This window comes from Pyrus communis, chromosome 9 (genome assembly GCF_041283825.1).
Source record: "Pyrus communis isolate YQ-2024b chromosome 9, ASM4128382v1, whole genome shotgun sequence".
Lineage (NCBI taxonomy): Eukaryota > Viridiplantae > Streptophyta > Magnoliopsida > Rosales > Rosaceae > Pyrus > Pyrus communis.
The window spans coordinates 24,897,447-24,916,606 of NC_142573.1; the positions used below are offsets into that span (position 1 = coordinate 24,897,447).

Consider the following 19,160-nt stretch of genomic DNA (forward strand, 5'->3'; position numbering starts at 1 on the left):
AGTGATGGTGCCAATGATGGTGGTGTAAGGTTAGTGGTAGGTAGTAGCGACCATTTTTTTTTAAACTAATGCATTGAAAATATTCACTAAAGGCTCAACTTCATTTGTTCTAAAAGTAGCTTTTAAAAGCAACTTACAGTTACTTTTAATTGATGTCTGGAAACCATTGTTTTTAAAATAAATTAGAAAATTATAATCTTTTTATGTTAGGGCAAACTAGTCCTTTTCACATCAAAATTTAGACAGAGGTGCTCAATATACTGGGGTTTGCAGACTTGCACTTGTATGCACAGAAGTTACATATTTTTATTTCACTTTCAATTGAGAAAACATTTCTCAAAGGGTTGATATTGACATATTTTCATGTGTAAACAACAGAAAACAAGAGAAACAAGTAAAAAGGAGACTAAGACATGAACCCATCACCCAAAGATTCATGTGATGTGATATGTGAGTCCTTTACAAACAAAACATATGATTTGATTAATTCAACTAATAACCAATATCATTGACAATCCCATTCAGCTTTCTTTCCACCACTTCTGAACAGATTTTGCCCATCATATGGTAGAAGGCCAGCAGATCAGACAACTGCTCCACTGACATTTTCCCCATCACATCCCTTGCCAGTCTTTCTCTCTCCCCATTCAACTTCAATCTCTGTTTGTAGGAGCCTGCATTTCTCACTGTTGCCCCCATTTGCTTCAGTCTGTTCTCCTGCTGTATGCTCAGTGCTGTGTTGGACTGCAGATGAGACCAAAAAAAAAAAAAAAAAAAAAAAAGCACATACTTGCATCAATATAAAGTTACCCAAATGAAAATATCAGACACGAGTCCGTCCGATCTAGATCACCCAGTGATTAAAGGATCGTGGTTACCCACCTTTGAATTTGACATCAAGAGTGGAAATTAAAACACTAAAAAGCGTATCTACTTAATCTCCATCATTGGTATTTAAAAAATTCAAGGATAAGTAACAAAGTATTCCTTTAGCAACTGGTAAAAAAAATTGACAAAAAAATGTAACTCACAAACTTGATAATCTATACCTCAAGGAATTCTGCTCCAGCTTCAAGTTCAGATTCTTTGATTTGATGCATACCACTTCCTAGGCCTCCTGTGTATATGTTTCTTGCAATTGAAAAACTTCTAACAATTTTCTTTCTCCTTTTCTCCATTTCCCCATCCAGCTTCAAAGATTGTGGCACTGAAGCTGAACTGTTGAGCTTGTTCTTGTAAGCAATTGCTGCCTTCACAAATTCCTACAAAACCCCATAAAAATTTCTTTAATTCCCTATTAACCCACAATTAATGATCAATATATCTCATATGTCACATTCTATACACAAATTAAAAAAAAAATTAAAAAATTGAAGTAGCAAAGAGACCTGATAAGCAGATGGGCAACCAGGGTAATCAAACTCATCAGAATCTGGTCTCCTCATTCTCTCTGGATGAAATTGTAATCCCATGATAAATTTACCTTCCTCAGGATTATATGCATCTGGATCATAAAACCCTTCAATCAAACCATCTGGTGCAAATGCCATTGGCACAAATCTCTGTGCTAATTTCTTAACGCCTTGATGGTGATAGCTATTAACCCTAATCTCCATCTTCTGTTCCCCTGATTCCAAAGACTCCTTAAACCAATGGTGCAAAGGAGTCTCCTCCACCACCTTCACCACATGCCTATGCCCATCATAGTCTTCATAATTTATATGTTGCACATAAACACCATTTTTTGGATCATCAAATTCCAAGTGCTTTTTCGAGAGCTCTCTCTCGATGTCTTGGTAAAGGGTTCCTCCACATGCGACGTTCAAGACCTGTGAACCTCTGCATATTCCCAAGTAGGGTATGTTCCGTTCCAGGCAGAGCTTCGCCAGCCTCAATTCGATCGAGTCTTTTTCTTTGTCGATGGCTGTGTCGCTTGCATGGAGCCTCCTGATTTCCTCCAACTCTTCAGATGAAAGGCCTGAGACGTCGACCTCAGTCTCGTAGAGAGACGGGTCGATGTCTTCTCCTTCGCAGAGGAGAACTCCATGGATGGGCTCGAAGCTGTCCAATAACATGTTCACCCCATTTACTCGGGGCACGATTACTGGTACTGCTCCATAACCTACTATAAGATCAAGATGGTATTCACCTAAAACCACATGCGCGCAAAAGATTAATTAGTAAACCGTGCATTACGATTACAACAAAACATTAAAGTAAATGGTGTATTGTCCTGGTGAATAGGTTTTCGTATCCAACGGGGCTCAAACCTTTTTGCTTCCCTAATCTAGATTAGAATAGAAATATCGTTTGTAATAAAAACGTTAAAATTATCAAGAAAAAAAGAAAAGAAAAAGGATTTGTTGTTGTTATGGGGATTGAGAACATACCCACAAAATCTACGAACTTGTTCTTGCGAAGGGTACGTCGAGAGACGATGAGGACGCGAGGGAGGATGACAGAGAGATCAGAATCCATGGCGGTGGTGCACGATCAAAGTTATTGTTGTTTGGGTGTCTTGATTAATTTAATTATTTTCAGGGTTGGAGGAGAAGAGGACGAATAAGTAGAAAGAAGTAGAGAGCTTGATTTACTAAAATTAGGGGAGGATAGGATAAGAAAGCCAGAAAAGAGCGCTATTTAAAGAAGATTGGAAGAAGGAGGGGTGTGCGTAGTCTTGGCGCCGCATACATCTCCCCAGTTCCGCCGGTTTGTTGAACAAAATTAATCAATTATATAAAAATTATTATTTCTTATTGCAATATTTATACACATTCGATTTACCTACTACATAATTGTATTTTGATATACCTATCATCATAATTAACAATTCATAACCAAAACATGTTTCATAAAAACCCAAAAAAGGAAAATACATAAGTACATTATCCCTTAAATTTGATAATTAATTATAGAAGATCAAAAATAATTTATTATATAATATATAATTATTATTGGCACTCAAAAAATATAATTGTGTACTTCAACCTTTTTATATTTTAAAAGAAAAAAAAATACTCTTTATGAGGAGTGCACAATTAAATTTTTAAAGTGCAAATAGTAGTTCCAGTATAATATTGCAATTCTTATCAAATAATTAATTATATGGAGAGAACATGGTTTTAGCGATCCTTATCAAATTATTATACCGTGCTTTTAACATAATCTTAATAAATAATTTTCATGCAAGGGATTGCCCTGGTGGTTGAAGACTTTATCCGTACAAACTTTCCTCTAGTGTAGAATCTTGTTTGTATTCGATAAAAATAAAATTAAAGAAAAAGAGAAGCCTATACGAAATTTGATTAAATATAGAATGATTATGTAAAATAAGATGTGAAGCATATCCGGGAATAAGTCAATCATTCCCCAACGCTATTCTCCTCCAAACAATATTGTATTCACTCATTCAATTGTAAATAGTGTCTTTTAAATAGTTAAATACCATATTTAAGTAGTAAATTAGAAAACAAAATCATCTCCGGACAACAACAAAAAAAAATTATACAATCTATCACCTTACTGTTGTCATGTTTTAATTGATTCTATCTTTACCATGACCCCCTTCAATTTCAATGAATGGCATCAATTTCCACACAAACTCTAGCATATTCTCTCCAGGGGAGGAGGGAGGTAGTGCCTTGGGGCCACGACCCCCCTCTCATTCGAGAAAAACTTGTGTGGGACTTGGCTTACCATTGGACTTTGCTAAGTGGCACTACAAGCCACTAAAAAATTGCCACGTAACAAGTCTTAAGTGTAAATTTTTTTCTCATTCTTTTATATTTAGGATTCTCATAATTATATTTCTCACTAATTAATATACATCAATCTAATGGATATTTTTTTTGTTTTCTTTCTTTTTTTTTAAAAAAAAAGGACAATTGATAGCAAGATACGATTATTCATCCCAAATATTCCCTCCAATTTATGTTGCAGGACTCTTTCACTTTCTTCTCTCTCCCACTTCTTTGTCTCTCCGACTTTCTTCTCTCACTGTTCTTCAGAAAAAATTATGTACCCTAAACAAAATCACTTTCTCCAACTTTTGTCATGGAAATCAATCAATAATCTTTAAGTTTTTTCGTTATTTATACAATACTTGATTTGATCATGTGAACTTGACATGAATAACCCATATACATAGGTGTATTAGGGTTAGCCTAATTTTTTATTTGTTTTCGTTAACATGTTAATCTAATATTTGGGCTCAAATGTTAATCAATGTTATGGTTAATATGTTGATACGAATTACCCACATATTTATACAATAGTTTTTTCCGTTCTTTACTATGAGTATTTTATTAATGTGGTAGTTCTTTTTTTTTTTTCTTTTTTAATTGGTAGGTTGCTGCTGAGACAATGGAGTTTTAAGATGTAAAAATTAGAATGGTGGTGAATTTTGACATTGAAGCCTTTCAAGTACGCAATGCTTATGCTATGAGGAAAGGGTTCAGTCTTCGTAAAGAGCATATTCGAAGAGATAAATCAAATAATATTACACAATGAGATTGTTTGGGAAGTTAAAGAAGACAGGCATGCCCTGCAACATAAACTAGAGGGAATATTTGGGAAAAGGGGGGGGGAGGGGGACGAACAACATATAAGCCATTAAATTGATGCATATTCATTAGTGAAAAAAATAATTATGACAATTTTAAATATAAAACAATGAGAACAAAATTATATTTAAGACTTGTCACGTAGTGATTTTTGAGTGGATTGTAGTGCCACTTAGCAAAGTCCAGTGGCATGTCAAGCCCCACACAAGTTTTTCTCCTCTCACTCAGCTTTTGGTTGTAGAATTATTGTATTAATCATATTAAATAGAGAATAATTTCTCTTTAGTTCTAATTGAGTGCCCCTCCTTTCTTCTTCGTTCGTAACTCACTCTTATGTTTACATCTTGTTGAGTAACATATATTTTGTTAACCACGAATGAGTATGATATTGTTAATACAACAATAAAAGAAAAACTAAATAATAGATTAACAAAATTAGATATTTTGTAACAAATATTGTCAGAATTTGTAAACATGAGCTTGCCTTGTAAAAAAAAAAAAAAAAAAAAAGGAGCTTAAATTTTTAAGGTGCCCTCTCTTAGTTAGATTTCTGGCTCCACTCTCTGAATCATACCTTTAAAAAGCTTGATTCCTTAAAGGTAGTAGTCCCTAATAATTTCTCCTTGAAACTCAGAGGAGGGGTAAGATTCAAACTTGGAATTTCCTCTACAAAATCATCTTCAAATCGAACCTCTGACCTAAAACGCTTAGCCACAGATCCAAGAATTACATCACTAGGATTCCTGCTTTCCGACGGCCGAATTCGAAAAGGAGAAAAGAAAATTATGTTGCGGATAGATTAGCAGGAATCAGTCCTTCTTTAGAGTATGGCTGTCATATTTTTTAGGCTGGTGTTGGTGGTTGATAGACCCAGATTTGTTTAGTTGTTTTTGTGTTTTGTGGTTGTACGCCTTCATTTGTAACCAACCAAAAAAAAAAAAAAAAAAAAAAAAAAAAAAAAAACAGAAAAGAAAAGCGGCCTTGTTTAAATAACAAAAAACTGTAAAATGTCATTATGTTATAAATTAGAAAATTAGTTTAACAATAAGTTCAATAATAAGTATAAAATCAGAACTAACTTAGTAATTTAATTACAAGTATTTTATCCTTTTTCATGTATATCTGATGGCTGCCATCACTTGAAGCGTTTCCAAGAAAATATTCGAATGCAATGAACGGATATTTCATAAGAAGTACAATTTAATCGTCAGTATATTTAATTAAGTAGGCAAACTCAATTCGAATACTTCCATATTACCGTTACACACGTACATTGTATAGTTGAGTGAGTGGAAAATCGAGCAACAAATTTAAAACAGTTTTCGTTTTGGAGTTTGGATGAATGCAAGGCATGCTTTAACTTTATGTAAGAGTAATTAGCTGAGTGCTCAAAAAACAAAATTCATGCATGGTGATACACACACACACAAATACATATAAATATACACATATATATATATATATATATATATATATATTGTGAGATATGTTGCATGCGTTGAATTTTAGGTTTTTATTCGGTTCTGCCAGATCGTTGATATGTGGGAAAGGTTGGGACTTGAAGACATGGAAATGCATGCAAGTCGTGGAAGTGTGAAGAGTAAGAGGTACTGTTGATGAATTAATGCAGCTGGGAATGACGGACATTTGGCTTTCAAGTTTTGCATGGATATACTGACGTTAAGTCGATGGGTTTCAAACTTTCAACTAAGACGGGTCAAAGCTGATCAGAAGCTGACTGGGGAATACTTTAACTACTACTTCGGAATTGGAGAATTCGACAACTGGATTAGCATGCATGGAGACATATTCATATTTCTGATGTGGAGGTAACACCCAGGGATCTACTTATTTGGTGGTGAACTTATCCACTTTGCTAGACTACTCTATTTCTGGTAATATGGAGATCATGATTTTTCTGTATATTAAAATACGTATCCTTAATTAATATTGAACGAAGACAACACATTATGTGCGTGTGTGTGTGTGTAAATTTTAAAAGAAAAAACATAAACTATAATATGAAAACAGAGAAATTGGAGAGAAATGTGAGAGCAAAAGAGAGAAAATAAATCATTAGCGTTGATTCTTTCCTCATAATCAAATCCACTATTTTGTATACAGGTTCTTGTCTAAATATGGTGGGTTTCATGTTGGCATAACTTTAACTTGCGGTAGCAACTGGCTTGTTGTGTGAAGTGGCGGATTTAAGATTCCAACATCGGATGATCCTAATTAAGATATGCTAGGTGCTAATTAGGACGGCGGGTTGGGACCTAGCGCCTATGCGCCTAAACGGGATCTAGATGGATTGGACAGATTTAAGTAAATTTGTACATTTTATAAATAAGTGTTTGTTTACACTTAAAAAAAGAAAAAAAAAAGAAAAAAAAAAAATGGGGAGTTGGTCACTTGGGAAATGGAGCAAGAAAGTCTTTCTTCTTTGTTGGAATCAAAGTCCAAAGAACAACAAAGGCATGGTAGCCTTATTTGTATTCATCTTCATCTAAATTAGATCTTTCTTCTTGGTGCAAAGCTTCTGTTGCATAGCCATGATAGTCTTCTTTCTTCCACCACCTGTCCAGACTGTTTGGTGATTCTCAAATGTCATAACAAGCGCTTCTTCCGATTTTCGAATGGTCCCAAGATCACCTAAGTCCATGAAAAATAGCTGCCAAACTTGATTGATGGCGTGCTTAGTTGTATATGGCAACTTAAGTGAAGCACATTGTCTTTACATGTCCTCAACTGAAAAGTCGGTCAAACTATACATACTAAAACATGTTCTACATGACTGCCTTCAGATACAAACATATACACACACACACACACACACACACATGTTTTGGTAAAACAAAAACAAAGTGTTTTTTAAAACTGCGGTTAATAATAGTAGAAAAATAAAAGCAATGCTTACCATGCTTTTAAGAAAAGTGGTCTTTTTTTTTTTTTTCAAAGTATGATAATCAGTGCTCATTTAATAAAATTTTCAAATAGAAAGTATAATCTACATATTTTACAAAATTTCAATTATTATCTTTACATTATTCTTTTTAACAATTATTATATCATATTACCAGTCCTTTAACAATTTATATAAAAGTTTACCAAATAGTTAGACATTATTTTTTTTTTTTTGGTTAAAAAACTTTAACAAAAAAAAAATTTACCAAACACTTAACAAATTTATTTTAGAACTATTTATTCTCATGGTACAACAACATAAACATTTTTTTTAAAAGCACAATAATACCAAACTAGCCCTAACAGAAATCAAAAGTATTCCTTGAGCAAGGGCAGAGCCAAAACAAAATATCATTGGCAGCAATATAAAAGAAAACATCGAAACTGTATCAAACTTTTGTTCATTGCAAATAGAAATCGAGCGGAGCATCATGCCCCTGGCGTCAGGTTATGGTCTGCATGATTACGCAGTCATGTATCTATACATTTTCCAGTTTTAATGTGCGATAAATTTGGAAGTATGAAGTGACACCGTGATCTTAAAGGTGAAGTTGGTACTGGTACTCAATGAGGATGTTGTTGCAGCAAGAAGCAAGAAAACTAATCCTTTCTGCAGCAGGGTTTCACACAACACTTGATTCCCTTCACAAATAAATGGATGGTCTGGTCCTTGATATGCCTCCGAGCTGAAACGACTCTCGAGCTTGACCATGAAGAATACAATGTCTCTGCATTCTCTCTGGAGAAGCCATTACTGCTAAGGTCCAGTAGCTGCAAATTTTTTGCCATACTAACGGCAGTAGACAGCTCTTGAATAAACTGGCTCCTAGGAGACGAGGAAGTACTTTGCCACGGGCTTGTGCAGCTGTCATCAAATTCATGTGCAGCAGTTTCAACTTTTTCTTGATCATCTTCACTATCAGCAACTTCAAGCATATCTAAATCAGTGTTCGCATGGCAGGAATCCGGTGGAGCAGGATTAGCTTCCTTTGGTGCAGATGAGGTTGGAGTAGATTCAGAGTACTGTTTTTCCACATTGGCGTTGTCAGCAAGGTTTAGCTCTTCAAGACAACCATTATCTGCTTGACACATCAAACAACAAATTATTAGTTCACTTCTAGGGACTAATGTTTGGGAGTTAGGACAGAGGGGTGAGCTTAGTGGTGTGAACCCGATAGTGCTTGGATTATTCGAAGAATTCCAGCAGTCCCAAGCTTGCACTTTTGAAGGGACAACACTTTCAGAGAACATTGAGAATCCAAAAGCATTGATGATAACACATTGCTACCCTGTGTTCATAGTTATGAAATGGAATTAATTAGAAACGCATGGACTACCCTTTTTGTATTGGTAAGATCCAAGAAATTCTCTCATAGCAGAAGCTCATTCTTAGATTAGCAAAGAGACTAATGACAACATTCTTCAGGCTTATCAGGGCTATATCTGCATGTAATTCTATATAAGAATGATCTAGATCAGCTTTTGACTGAGACAACTCAAATACAACCGTCTTTTGGACTCAACTTTTATGGTAGTGAAGCTGACAAGCAAGTTCATATTTGTAACTTATAATACAATTTCCAGTTTTCAGACATAGTATTACTTGCTGCTTCTGCCACCAATAAAAAGCGGGTTCTAGTTGCAACAGAGAGCAGAAACAAGACAAACATAACAAGTTTGACATTTAGCAAACCCCGAGTCAAAAGAACAAACCTCCTCCATAATAGGATTTTCCGAAAGGTTCAGCTCAACAATGCCACAGATCATCGAAGAATCAGTGCTTAGTTTGTGAACATAATTCGACGTCACTTTACATTTTGAAAAGTCAAGTTTCACAAACTCTGAAGTTTGGCTGAACAATGACTCAGTTAATAGTAATGCCCCATCCTTCAAAAGAACAACAAAATAAACAAAATTGGAAGAAAGCCAGAAAGGAGTCGGAGAATATGCCTAATGATGTAAATCAAACAAAAGTGAGAAGTTAATGCAAAATGACAGTGCACTCACAATACCAATTCCAGTCTCCCGAAGACTTAATCCTGACAAGGACAAGGTTTTAGCAAGCTTGCAAAGGCCATCAACTACAGACTGTTTTAGCTTCAGTCCATTCAGACTTAATTTTGAAAATCTGCATAAGAAAGAAATTTGTATATTCGCACCAATTGGTGGATAGAGTTACCTATGCATACTGAAAGAAAGATTGATTTTGTTTAGATCTAAACCTTTTCAAAGTGCCAAGCTTGGAAAGTAAATTCATGATGGTATTTTTGCGAATTGAGTTATATCCTGTGGAAGGAGAGGAATTGAGACAACCTATTAAGTGATAAGAAAAATAGTCCAGCCACTAATGTGTATTGCAATTACCATATGTCAAGCATACCTATACAAAGTTGCTCAAGCACAGAATCAGCATTCAATGCATCGGCAACCTTTTCAATTGTTGTAGACGTGACAGAACAGCACTCTATGCTCAAGCTGCAAAGAGCTACAAAGCAAAGTCCCATATAAGCAGGGATGATTTAGTGTTACTTTGAACAAAATCCATTAAAAGAACTAGATTTACCAAGAAGCATATACGCTACTACAAATCAATAAGGAACAGAAAAAGTTTAAATGCTTGAGCTTCACGGAAAGCACTTTACCCTTGCAATTTTCCAAGATAATGGAGAGGCAAGATGCACATCTATCAGTGAGAGGATTTTCAGAGATATTGAGCACTTCCAATCGAGCAAATAGCAAAGGGCATTCACAAATCTGAAGATTTCAACACAGAAAATGGTTGGGGTGAGTACAAAAAGGCCTTACCATTGTCCTGATAACAGAAAATTAAATTATATAGTTCCTACTGAAATAGTCATTGCATATAATAAAGCTACAAAAATCCATGATCCAATAGTCATTGCATATAATGAAGTTTCAGTCTTTAACTGGTTAGGGGAAATTATTCATTTACCATTTTTTACAAACTTAAGCCATTAGACTATGCAATAACTCACATTATAATAGCCTGCATTAGGAGCTTAGGAGGTGAAAATTACAAGGATGCAAACTCCAGATCTCTTGCTTTGATACCATTATTCTAAAAACTTACTGGGACAGAGTTAGATACTGGGGAGCATTTTGGGCATCAGTTTTGAATGAGTTCAGGGATTATTCCCGTTCTTCTACGATGATGGATTTGCTAGCAGCTGTAGAATGAGTTTGGGTTAAAACTTTGATTTTTGTAAATTAGCCCATTTTGAGAGGTCTGATCTGGTACATTAGGTTTGATCTTAGATGGTGGATTTCTTATGCACAATATAGCCATCTGGCAACAAACAAAACGATAGATGAAGTTTCAGTCTTTAACTGGTTACAAGGAAATTATTGGTTTGCCATTTTTTCCGAACTTAAGCCCTTAGACTATGCAATAGCAACTCAAATTGTAATAGCCTGCATTAGGAGCTTAGGAGGTGATAATTACAAGGATGTAAACTCCAGATCTCCTGCTTTGATACCATTATTCTAAAAACTTACTGGGATAGAGTTAGATACTGGGCAGCTTTTTGGGCATGAGTTTTGAACGAGTTCAGGGATTATTCTCGTTCTTCTAAGATGATGGATGTGTTATAAGCTGTAGAATGAGTTTGGGTTAAAGTTTTGATTTTTGTAAATTAGTCCTATTTGAGAGGTATGATCTAGTACATTAGATTTGATCTCAGATGATGGATTTCTTATCCACAATATAGCCGTCTGGCAACAAACAAAAGGCGGGAGAGAGTCAAAGTTCACTCTTGCTTGCACTTTTTCTTGCATAAACTCAATACTTGGGAAAAACATGTAGGTGAATCAATCAAAGAAGTCAGCCTAAGCTTTAACATAAAAATTGTTGCAACGCTGGTTAAATACCTGAGCCAAAGAAGTTATACTAAATCGGTTAGAGTGGAGATCCAACATCAACCCAGCATACTTTTGGCTTGATGATGTGATTACTTGCTGCAGCTTCTTCATTGTATCAATTCCTGGAAAACAATGAGCCAATAAACGGTTAATACAACCCACAATTCCTGGGATAATTTTTTAGGCCTGAGTCTAGGTGAGGAATGTTTACAGAAAGGCTACTCCATAATTTCTAGTCCAGAAGCAACATTTTCGAATCTAAATAACCGTAGCCTAGAAATCAGATGCTATAGTGTTACCTAACGCATTGTGAGAAAGGTCTAGCATTCCAAATGTTTTATCTATATGCAGGGCATCCAACAATGGGGCTAATGAAAAGTCTTGCAGCCCACAATCAGACACACTAACATCATCATCTGAGACCTGACAGACGAAAAAAATACCACAATCAGCAAATAGAGTAAAGGTCCAAACAAAAATATGAGTTTATCATCTCACAATAGATTGTCGAATACAGAACAAGGATGCCCTCACTCAATTTTCCTCCAGCCTTACCTCCTGCTCATAGAGTTTCTTAAGCAGCTTCATATTGGGTGTCGCAGATGACTTATAGCAGCAATCAGTGTATAGTTTTATCAACCTCTTTTGAACCCATCCTGTGTTGGTAACAGGTGAAGTTGGATTGCATATTAATATACAAGAAAGAAGTTGGAAAATAATATATTTCCTTTTAGAATCTTATGTTATCCCTAGCAGAAACTATAAACAAATATACAAAAAATCTAAAATCATATGTACATATCACTGCAAACAGAAAACCATAAACATCCAAGTTGGAATTTGGAATCATGACATCATGGACTCTGAAAAGTATTATCTGGTTTGCACAATCCACAAGAAAGTAATAAACCCACAGAACCACAAGAAAATCCCAGGAAAATAAAAACAAATCAGATGCATTGTAAAAATAACTCCAAAGGACTAGTTTGTTGATTGCAATTACAAAATAGTACATTTTTTTAATAGGATTACAATTATAACATAACCATGTTGTATCCAATTGAATAGTGCCTTCAATCAGTTAAATCTTAAATGACGTCATTTATTTTGAATGAGTCGCATTTCCAACAAAACAGAATAGAACACAGTACATATCTAAAATAAAAGAAGAGTTCAAATAGACATGTCATTTAAATGAAGATCAGAACATCTGAAGTGAGCTTCGAACTGTTGGAGCACATACCATCAATAAAAGCTTCAACCAAGGCCTTCCCCATATGCTGCTTAAGCATTTCAAATGCTTCCAGGGATTCTATAACACTCTCACCCCATTTTATATTCTTTATTTTTGGAAGCAGCCCTGAAAATCTGAGTATTAGTACGATCACAAGACGTTTTGAAGAAAACAGATCATTTAACATGAGAGAGAGAGAGAGAGCAATAAAACATAATGGTGCCAAACTCTTAAGGATAAAACCTAGAAAAATTTAAGCATTCAATTTAGACACATGAAATGAACTAAAGAGCACATAAAAATTTCCATATGCAGGCAAGCTTAACCATGTCTAAGCGACTTGGCCAGAATTTGTAGTGCACCACTGAAACAAAGTGGCCTACTCTTTTAATTGTGAAATCACCAACTTAGTATGATTATTTCACCAACAACCCCTCTGTATGTGCCACAAATACATATAACAATACAGCAAAGTTATTTCAAACACCCTAGTGTTTATATCATGCACAACTACCTAATTTTCATCTTGGAGAATAGTGAAATGTTTTAAAAAACCATTCAAATTCTTTCTTTCCTTAAAAATGAATACAAATAAAATAAAAATCTATGTATGAATTAACATATCCGCTGCAATTCAGTGAATCATCTTGCCAACATTTTAGTGATATAAATACTAGCAACTAGAAACATGCTAAACTCGACTGATGCCTACCCTCTGATCTTCTTTCAATAGGAAGCCGTAAGTAGTATAAGCATGCCAATTCAGTCTTGATAGACTCAATGCTTAACTTATCAGAAAATGAGCCATAATCCAAATGTATTAGGTCTCTGTCAATCTTGAATGTAATGCATTGCTGCAATTAACAAAGAAGACCACAATTTAGTAAATAATACAACTAAAAAACAGTGGCAACGAGGTATCAGAGACATAGAACCAAATAGAATCATCTGCATACAAGTGAGTTGAGTAGCACTCACATTGTGTTCATCGTCAGGCGTAAGAAACATAAGATGGGCAGCATCATTGTCATACACTACATTTTTAGAGACACTGGTGTCACCTTTAGAGCCATTAGCAACAATAGGACTTCCATCGGATCTTAAAGCATTAAAACCTTTGCTTTTTTGAGTGACCAAACTAAGATTCCTGGATTTGCATGAACTAGAGCTTTGTTCAATATCAACAGGATCGCAAAACCTCATGGCACCATTTGTGGTGTAGGCTGAGACATCCTACAAACCCCAAAGAAGTAAGCATTTAAAATACATCTACAACACTAGAGCGACAATAATCTCCATGATTAATCTGATACTAGCCCTACCTGAAATATACGAGCAGGACTGGCTGTGTTACTTTTACTCTTCACTGCAACCAGATAAGAAATATAATTGAATGTTATGGCTTTTCACTGTGGTTATAATTGAAGATCAAATTAGTCATTGATTAAAACTTACATTCATCAGATGTAGCAACAAATTCTAATGGTTGTTTCTTAGACCAGCTTTTTGAGCAGGGTACCTCATCTTGCATTTCATCTTCATCATCAGAAAGGACTAAACGAACACGTTTACGCCCAATGACTGTCTGCTCATTGGTGTCTGTCTTCGACAAATTTTTTGATGAAATATTCATCTGGATGGTGCTATTTTGTTTTCCTGAAGGAGGGGATTTCACCTTGAGTGAATCTTTGGTGGAACATTTGAGAGAAATTAAAGGTTCATCATCGTTTAACTCTTCCATACTGGCTAAAGACTGTGATCTGCTGGAACTAGATTTTCTAATCTCTGAAGAACAGCATGCATTATACACACCATCTGACAGATGACCACTCCCTTCTGTATCAGATTCAGAGCAGCGATCCTCTGCCACATTCTCTGTTTCAAGATCTTTATGTTCTGATTTCTTCAATTCTTTAATACGAAACTGCAATCTCCTACAAAAAACCATCTGCCTTTAAAAACAACTTATAGAAAACTCCATCCAAAATATGATGCAACAAAAAATTCTAATACACAAACCACTCGGTAATTATTTTCCATCTGAAGAACTCGACTTCACCCTATTTGGATAAGGGGATCGCACGAATTACCTGGCTTCTTCCACATTGTCAAATCTTATCATGTGACTATAGTGCATATTTTCTAGTGCCATTAGCTGCACCGAAGGAAGGTTAGCCTCAACAGCAAGCCTGCAGGACAGTAGTATGAATTCAACACAACCCTTGAAAGCAAGTAAATTTCATTTTAGGTCAGAAAAGAAGTAAGTTTCCTTCGGAGGTCATAAAAGAAAGTTATACAGTTATAGCCAAATTTACAATTGAATGGTACTCTACCTTAAGAGCTAGAGTAAGTACCAACAGCTCATTTATGGAAAACAAACTCAACACAACCCAAATACTGAGGTTGGCTACATGACTCTTTCACAAACACCTTGGGGTACTCAAGAGTCAGAATGAACTCTCTTTCATATAAGTTTCTAATATAAATCAAGAGCTAGAGTAAGTACCAACAGCTCATTTATGGAAAACAAACTCAACACAACCCAAATACTGAGGTTGGCTACATGACTCTTTCACAAACACCTTGGGGGTACTCAAGAGTCAGAATGAACTCTTTTTCATATAAGTTTCTAATATAAATCCCCTATCATAAATAAATTTCAATTCATTTTTGGTTTGGACGTTTTTTTGTTTTTTTCTCTCAGTAGTGAACTCTCTGAGAACCATTAGGACACACGGTATTACTTAGGACTGCTAAACTTTTAAAATGAATAAAATCATATCAAGATATCACACACCATGTGAATTGCGATGACAATGTTAAAACTAAAAGCAGCAGTTTATAAAAGTGAACAAGGGAAACTTGAATTGAAATAAAATGTGCATTGTGATCAAGTACTGTCTTTAAGGTTCTTAATGAGAATTACTTAATGCGAAAATTAAAGGGGCTGGAAACGCAGTTTTTAACTCAATCCCTCTGGCATTAACTCTGTTAAGTCTGAAAACAAGCTGGTTCTGGTTTGGAAAACTACTAATCATGTACATTATAATACTAGGAAAACTGGTGCATTGCTTTCTATTTAAACACCTATGTACTCTCTCACTGAGCTATGAAAAGATAATATTCCTCTCATTTTCTGGAATTTATTTTTGATATGTTGAATATAAGCATACTCTCCACGCCCTACGACAACACCTACAACTTCTTTGTCATGTGAAAATGCATTTTGGAATTTTTATTTTTATAGCAAGTTGTCAATGAAAATTATTAGACTGCAAAAATAAATGAACAGAACATTAAAAGCAATGTGACCCAATTGCTCACAGGACTTCATGATATCAAAAGTTTGTATTTCACAATTTCCTATGCATGCAACAAGGTGGGTTTTGTGCTGAGCATGGTGATTAGAAAGCTTCTTTGTTATCTTCCAATTTCAAAAAGAAATGTCCACTGGAGAAACCATACCTGTAGCCCTCTTCAAATGCATCTAGTGCTCCTTCCAAATTATCAACACTGTCTAAAACATCACCTATATTAACTTTGGCTAATGCCTGCCCCTGAACATTACCAGTTTTAAGTAAGCATATAGTAACAGTGGATGTACAGTACAAACATCAACTTGATCGAAATACATGAATGAAATCCCAACGTTGCCTAGCAGGACCATCATGATCTCTAATTACATGACATAGCCTACACCAAGCTTGCCAAAGTCTACTAAGAATTAATTTAAGCAAGTTTCAAATCCAAATTACTTCTTTTCCAAGGACACAACTACTCATCATAATGTATAATGTTATAAAACATACACCAACTGACCTCCAAATTGCCAATTGACTTGTATTTCTCCAAACTCTTCATGCACCATTTAAGGGCTTTCTTGAACTCTCGTAGGTTCTGGTATGATTCTCCAATAACCAAAAGTGAATCACTGATCTTTTCTTGGTCATAAAGCTCCCTTGCTAAAACTTTCTTCTTTTTTGCAAATTCAAGGAGCTGAAAAATAAAATTTCACACTAATGAAAAGCATTGCTCTTGTTCACAGAGGAAGAATAATCTTTACTTCCTGGCTATGAATTTTCAGTTAACTTATCCATTATTGCATTCAACTTTCAAGAATAAGGGATGTTAGTGAGATGATTAATGCATTTTTTCTTTTGGTAACAGAAGACAATTGCTGTATTAAAAACAATGATGTTCAAGATATTACCCTTCTACATAATCATCCTAGAGACCTCCCTAACAGCATATAATACCAACAAGATTCATCACCATCAAAATCTTTCCAACCAAAGAATAAAGCAGCATGTGAATGAGTTTTTACAGTTTGAGAAATACAACTAATTGTGCAAACCACATGGCCAAAAAAATCCCAACCAAAAAAGCAAATTTATCCAACAAATTGGACAAAAGTGACTGTTCATCGGAACAAACACTGGCAGATTCATTTGGTTGAGGGTCAATTTCATTGAAGCTGAATAATCAAAGAATTTATCCTACAGAGCAGAGTTGGAAACAAATTTGGTGAAACACGCCCTTGAAGACCATATCCCAACCCGATTGGTCTACTGACAGAGAATTTAGGAATGCAGAAGAAACTATATACATATATATGCTTGATGGAGCATAACTATCTCACAATGCAACATGCAGCCTCATATGTCGCACTAAAATATAAAAGGATTTCTTTTCTACCAACAAAGATATATTTAAGATAGAAACAAGATACTAAATGGACAACATACAGTTCAAAAGAGTAGAGAGTGAGAGAAAACATATTGAGTCAAGTATGTACCTTTGGCCAGGCCAAGATCATCCTTGATTTCTCAATCAGACAATCAAGAGAAGCAATTTGCTGCAGCAGACACTTCCTCTCACGTGGTGTGCCTCTTGCACTGGCCATGTCTCTCATTAGCTTTTTGAGATTCTGCTCTTCTTTCTTCAGCCCATCCATTACTTTCCTGGCTTCTTCTACAGTCTCAATATTTTGATCAATTTGCCTGAGTAAAGCATCCTCATCTTCCATTGATTTTGCCAGTTCAAGTGCTTTTTGGTAGCAATGGATAGCTTCCTCATACTTCTGAATTAGGTAATGCAATTCACCAAGATTGATGTACCCCTTTGCCTCCCCTTGACAATGCTCGATTCTTTTACATATCATAATGTCCTTCTCAATGTGTTCTCGAGCATTATCCCACATCCTCAGCTTTATGTAAACGTTTCCAAGGTTGTGATGGAGCCTGCTGCGCCCAGCATCATCTTCCATTACCTCCTCTTCGTCACAAATCTCTAATCCTTTAGTTAAGACTTTCCGAGCCTCTTCCCAATTGTCAAGATCAAATTCAAGCATTCCTATATTGTTATGGGCATCAATATATTCCTCAACGAAAGAATTATTACAAGGTGGGTTCTCCTTGATCATCTGTGCAAGCTTCATAGCGGACTTGAAATACTTTTTGGCATTCCGAATCGAGCAATGTTCATCAATAGACCTTAAAAACATTTCATGGTAGGTACGACCTAGTTGGGTATTGGCCCTTTGCTGCTCAACAAGATTATTTTCATCCTCAGCGAGCTGTAAATGTTTTTTCTGCAACAAAAAGAGGTGAAGTCTCAAATTTTTTTCTTCTCCAAAAGAACTAATCATACAACTATTCCATCATAAACAAAATAAGAGACGCTAAAGAATTTAATTTCCTTGTTATGACTACACAAAGGACAGAACCATATGAAAATCCCAAACAACAAACCGAAAAACTTGAACTCAGCAATTATAGGTACTAACCAGATCAATGGGTCATCATCCCTTTCACCTTCATGCATTTTCTCACTAACCAAACAGATACATTTTCTCACTAACAAAACATCTCCACTCAGCTCAACATTTTTTTAATCAAATTAAGAAGTGGGATACTGATTCACCCGAGTCTTCCCCAAATTTCTCAGCGACCAACCAGAAAACTTTCCCATTGCCAATACATTCTTAATACCAAAATAAACATAAATTCCCAGGGAAAAAAAGACTCCAATCGAATTGAAATTCACACGAATCGAACCCAATCGAGAAAATACCTGATAAATAAGAGCCTCTTTGAAGCACTCGAGGCGAAGATAGAGCTCGCCGAGGGACTGACAGGTGGGGAGGCAATGCTTTTGGGGCAAGTACTTGACAGAGACATCGTAGTCGATTCGGAGCCACTGGAGGGCCGCCACGTACTCCCCTCTCTTCTTCAACATGTCGCCGATTGCGTTTGCCCACCGGGCCTCCTCCTCGTGGTTCCCCACCGCCTTCGCATTCCGGTATGACTTCTTCGCCGCCGTCAGCTGCGCATCCTCCCGAGGCATTTCGTTTCTCTAATTCGTCGGAGGGATTCAGAGAGATCGGAATGTATGTGTGTTTGAGTGTGTGTGTGTATCTATATATATATATATATATATATATATATGTATGTGAGATTCTGACGTTTCGGCTTTTGGAATTGGAAATTTCAGATGGAGGGCACAACTCCCGCCAAAACAAA

General features: G+C 35.7%; 2 protein-coding genes across 3 annotated transcripts; both read right to left on the bottom strand.

Annotated features, from left to right (window-relative positions):
• Positions 1-281: 281 nt before the first annotated feature.
• On the bottom strand, positions 282-2,623 carry LOC137739575 (putative glutamine amidotransferase GAT1_2.1). The gene is made up of 4 exons (XM_068479197.2): positions 2,391-2,623; positions 1,389-2,149; positions 1,050-1,262; positions 282-744 (listed from the first exon to the last, which is right to left on the bottom strand). Exons 1-4 carry the CDS (start codon positions 2,476-2,478, stop codon positions 493-495), a joined length of 1,314 nt encoding a protein of 437 aa, XP_068335298.2. The 5' UTR covers positions 2,479-2,623; the 3' UTR covers positions 282-492.
• Positions 2,624-7,911: 5,288 nt separating this feature from the next.
• On the bottom strand, positions 7,912-19,044 carry TSK (tetratricopeptide repeat (TPR)-containing protein). 2 transcript variants are annotated; one of them, XM_068479200.2, is made up of 20 exons: positions 18,712-19,044; positions 17,435-18,229; positions 16,459-16,635; positions 16,105-16,196; positions 14,730-14,828; positions 14,095-14,573; positions 13,962-14,005; positions 13,618-13,872; positions 13,352-13,493; positions 12,649-12,765; positions 11,961-12,061; positions 11,705-11,828; positions 11,415-11,527; positions 10,169-10,280; positions 9,907-10,011; positions 9,749-9,812; positions 9,534-9,654; positions 9,240-9,413; positions 8,698-8,815; positions 7,912-8,605 (listed from the first exon to the last, which is right to left on the bottom strand). In XM_068479200.2, exons 1-20 carry the CDS (start codon positions 18,982-18,984, stop codon positions 8,127-8,129), a joined length of 3,984 nt encoding a protein of 1,327 aa, XP_068335301.2. In that variant the 5' UTR covers positions 18,985-19,044; the 3' UTR covers positions 7,912-8,126. The 2 variants fall into 2 exon arrangements, with proteins under 2 accessions (XP_068335301.2, XP_088555758.1); XM_088699632.1 differs by having other exon boundaries at positions 9,749-9,839.
• Between the last annotated feature and the right edge of the window lie 116 nt (positions 19,045-19,160).

Coding starts and splice junctions, on each gene's coding strand:
- LOC137739575 (XM_068479197.2), bottom strand. CDS start 2,478: ATGGATTCTGATCTCTCTGTCATCCTCCCTCGCGTCCTCATCGTCTCT. Junction 1,263..1,388: donor GTTGCCCATCTGCTTATCAG/GTCTCTTTGCTA, acceptor GGGGTTTTGTAG/GAATTTGTGAAGGCAGCAAT. Junction 745..1,049: donor CTGGAGCAGAATTCCTTGAG/GTATAGATTATC, acceptor TCTCATCTGCAG/TCCAACACAGCACTGAGCAT.
- TSK (XM_088699632.1), bottom strand. CDS start 18,984: ATGCCTCGGGAGGATGCGCAGCTGACGGCGGCGAAGAAGTCATACCGG. Junction 14,006..14,094: donor TGTTGCTACATCTGATGAAT/GTAAGTTTTAAT, acceptor ATCTGGTTGCAG/TGAAGAGTAAAAGTAACACA. Junction 8,606..8,697: donor AATAATCCAAGCACTATCGG/GTTCACACCACT, acceptor TGTGTCAAGCAG/ATAATGGTTGTCTTGAAGAG.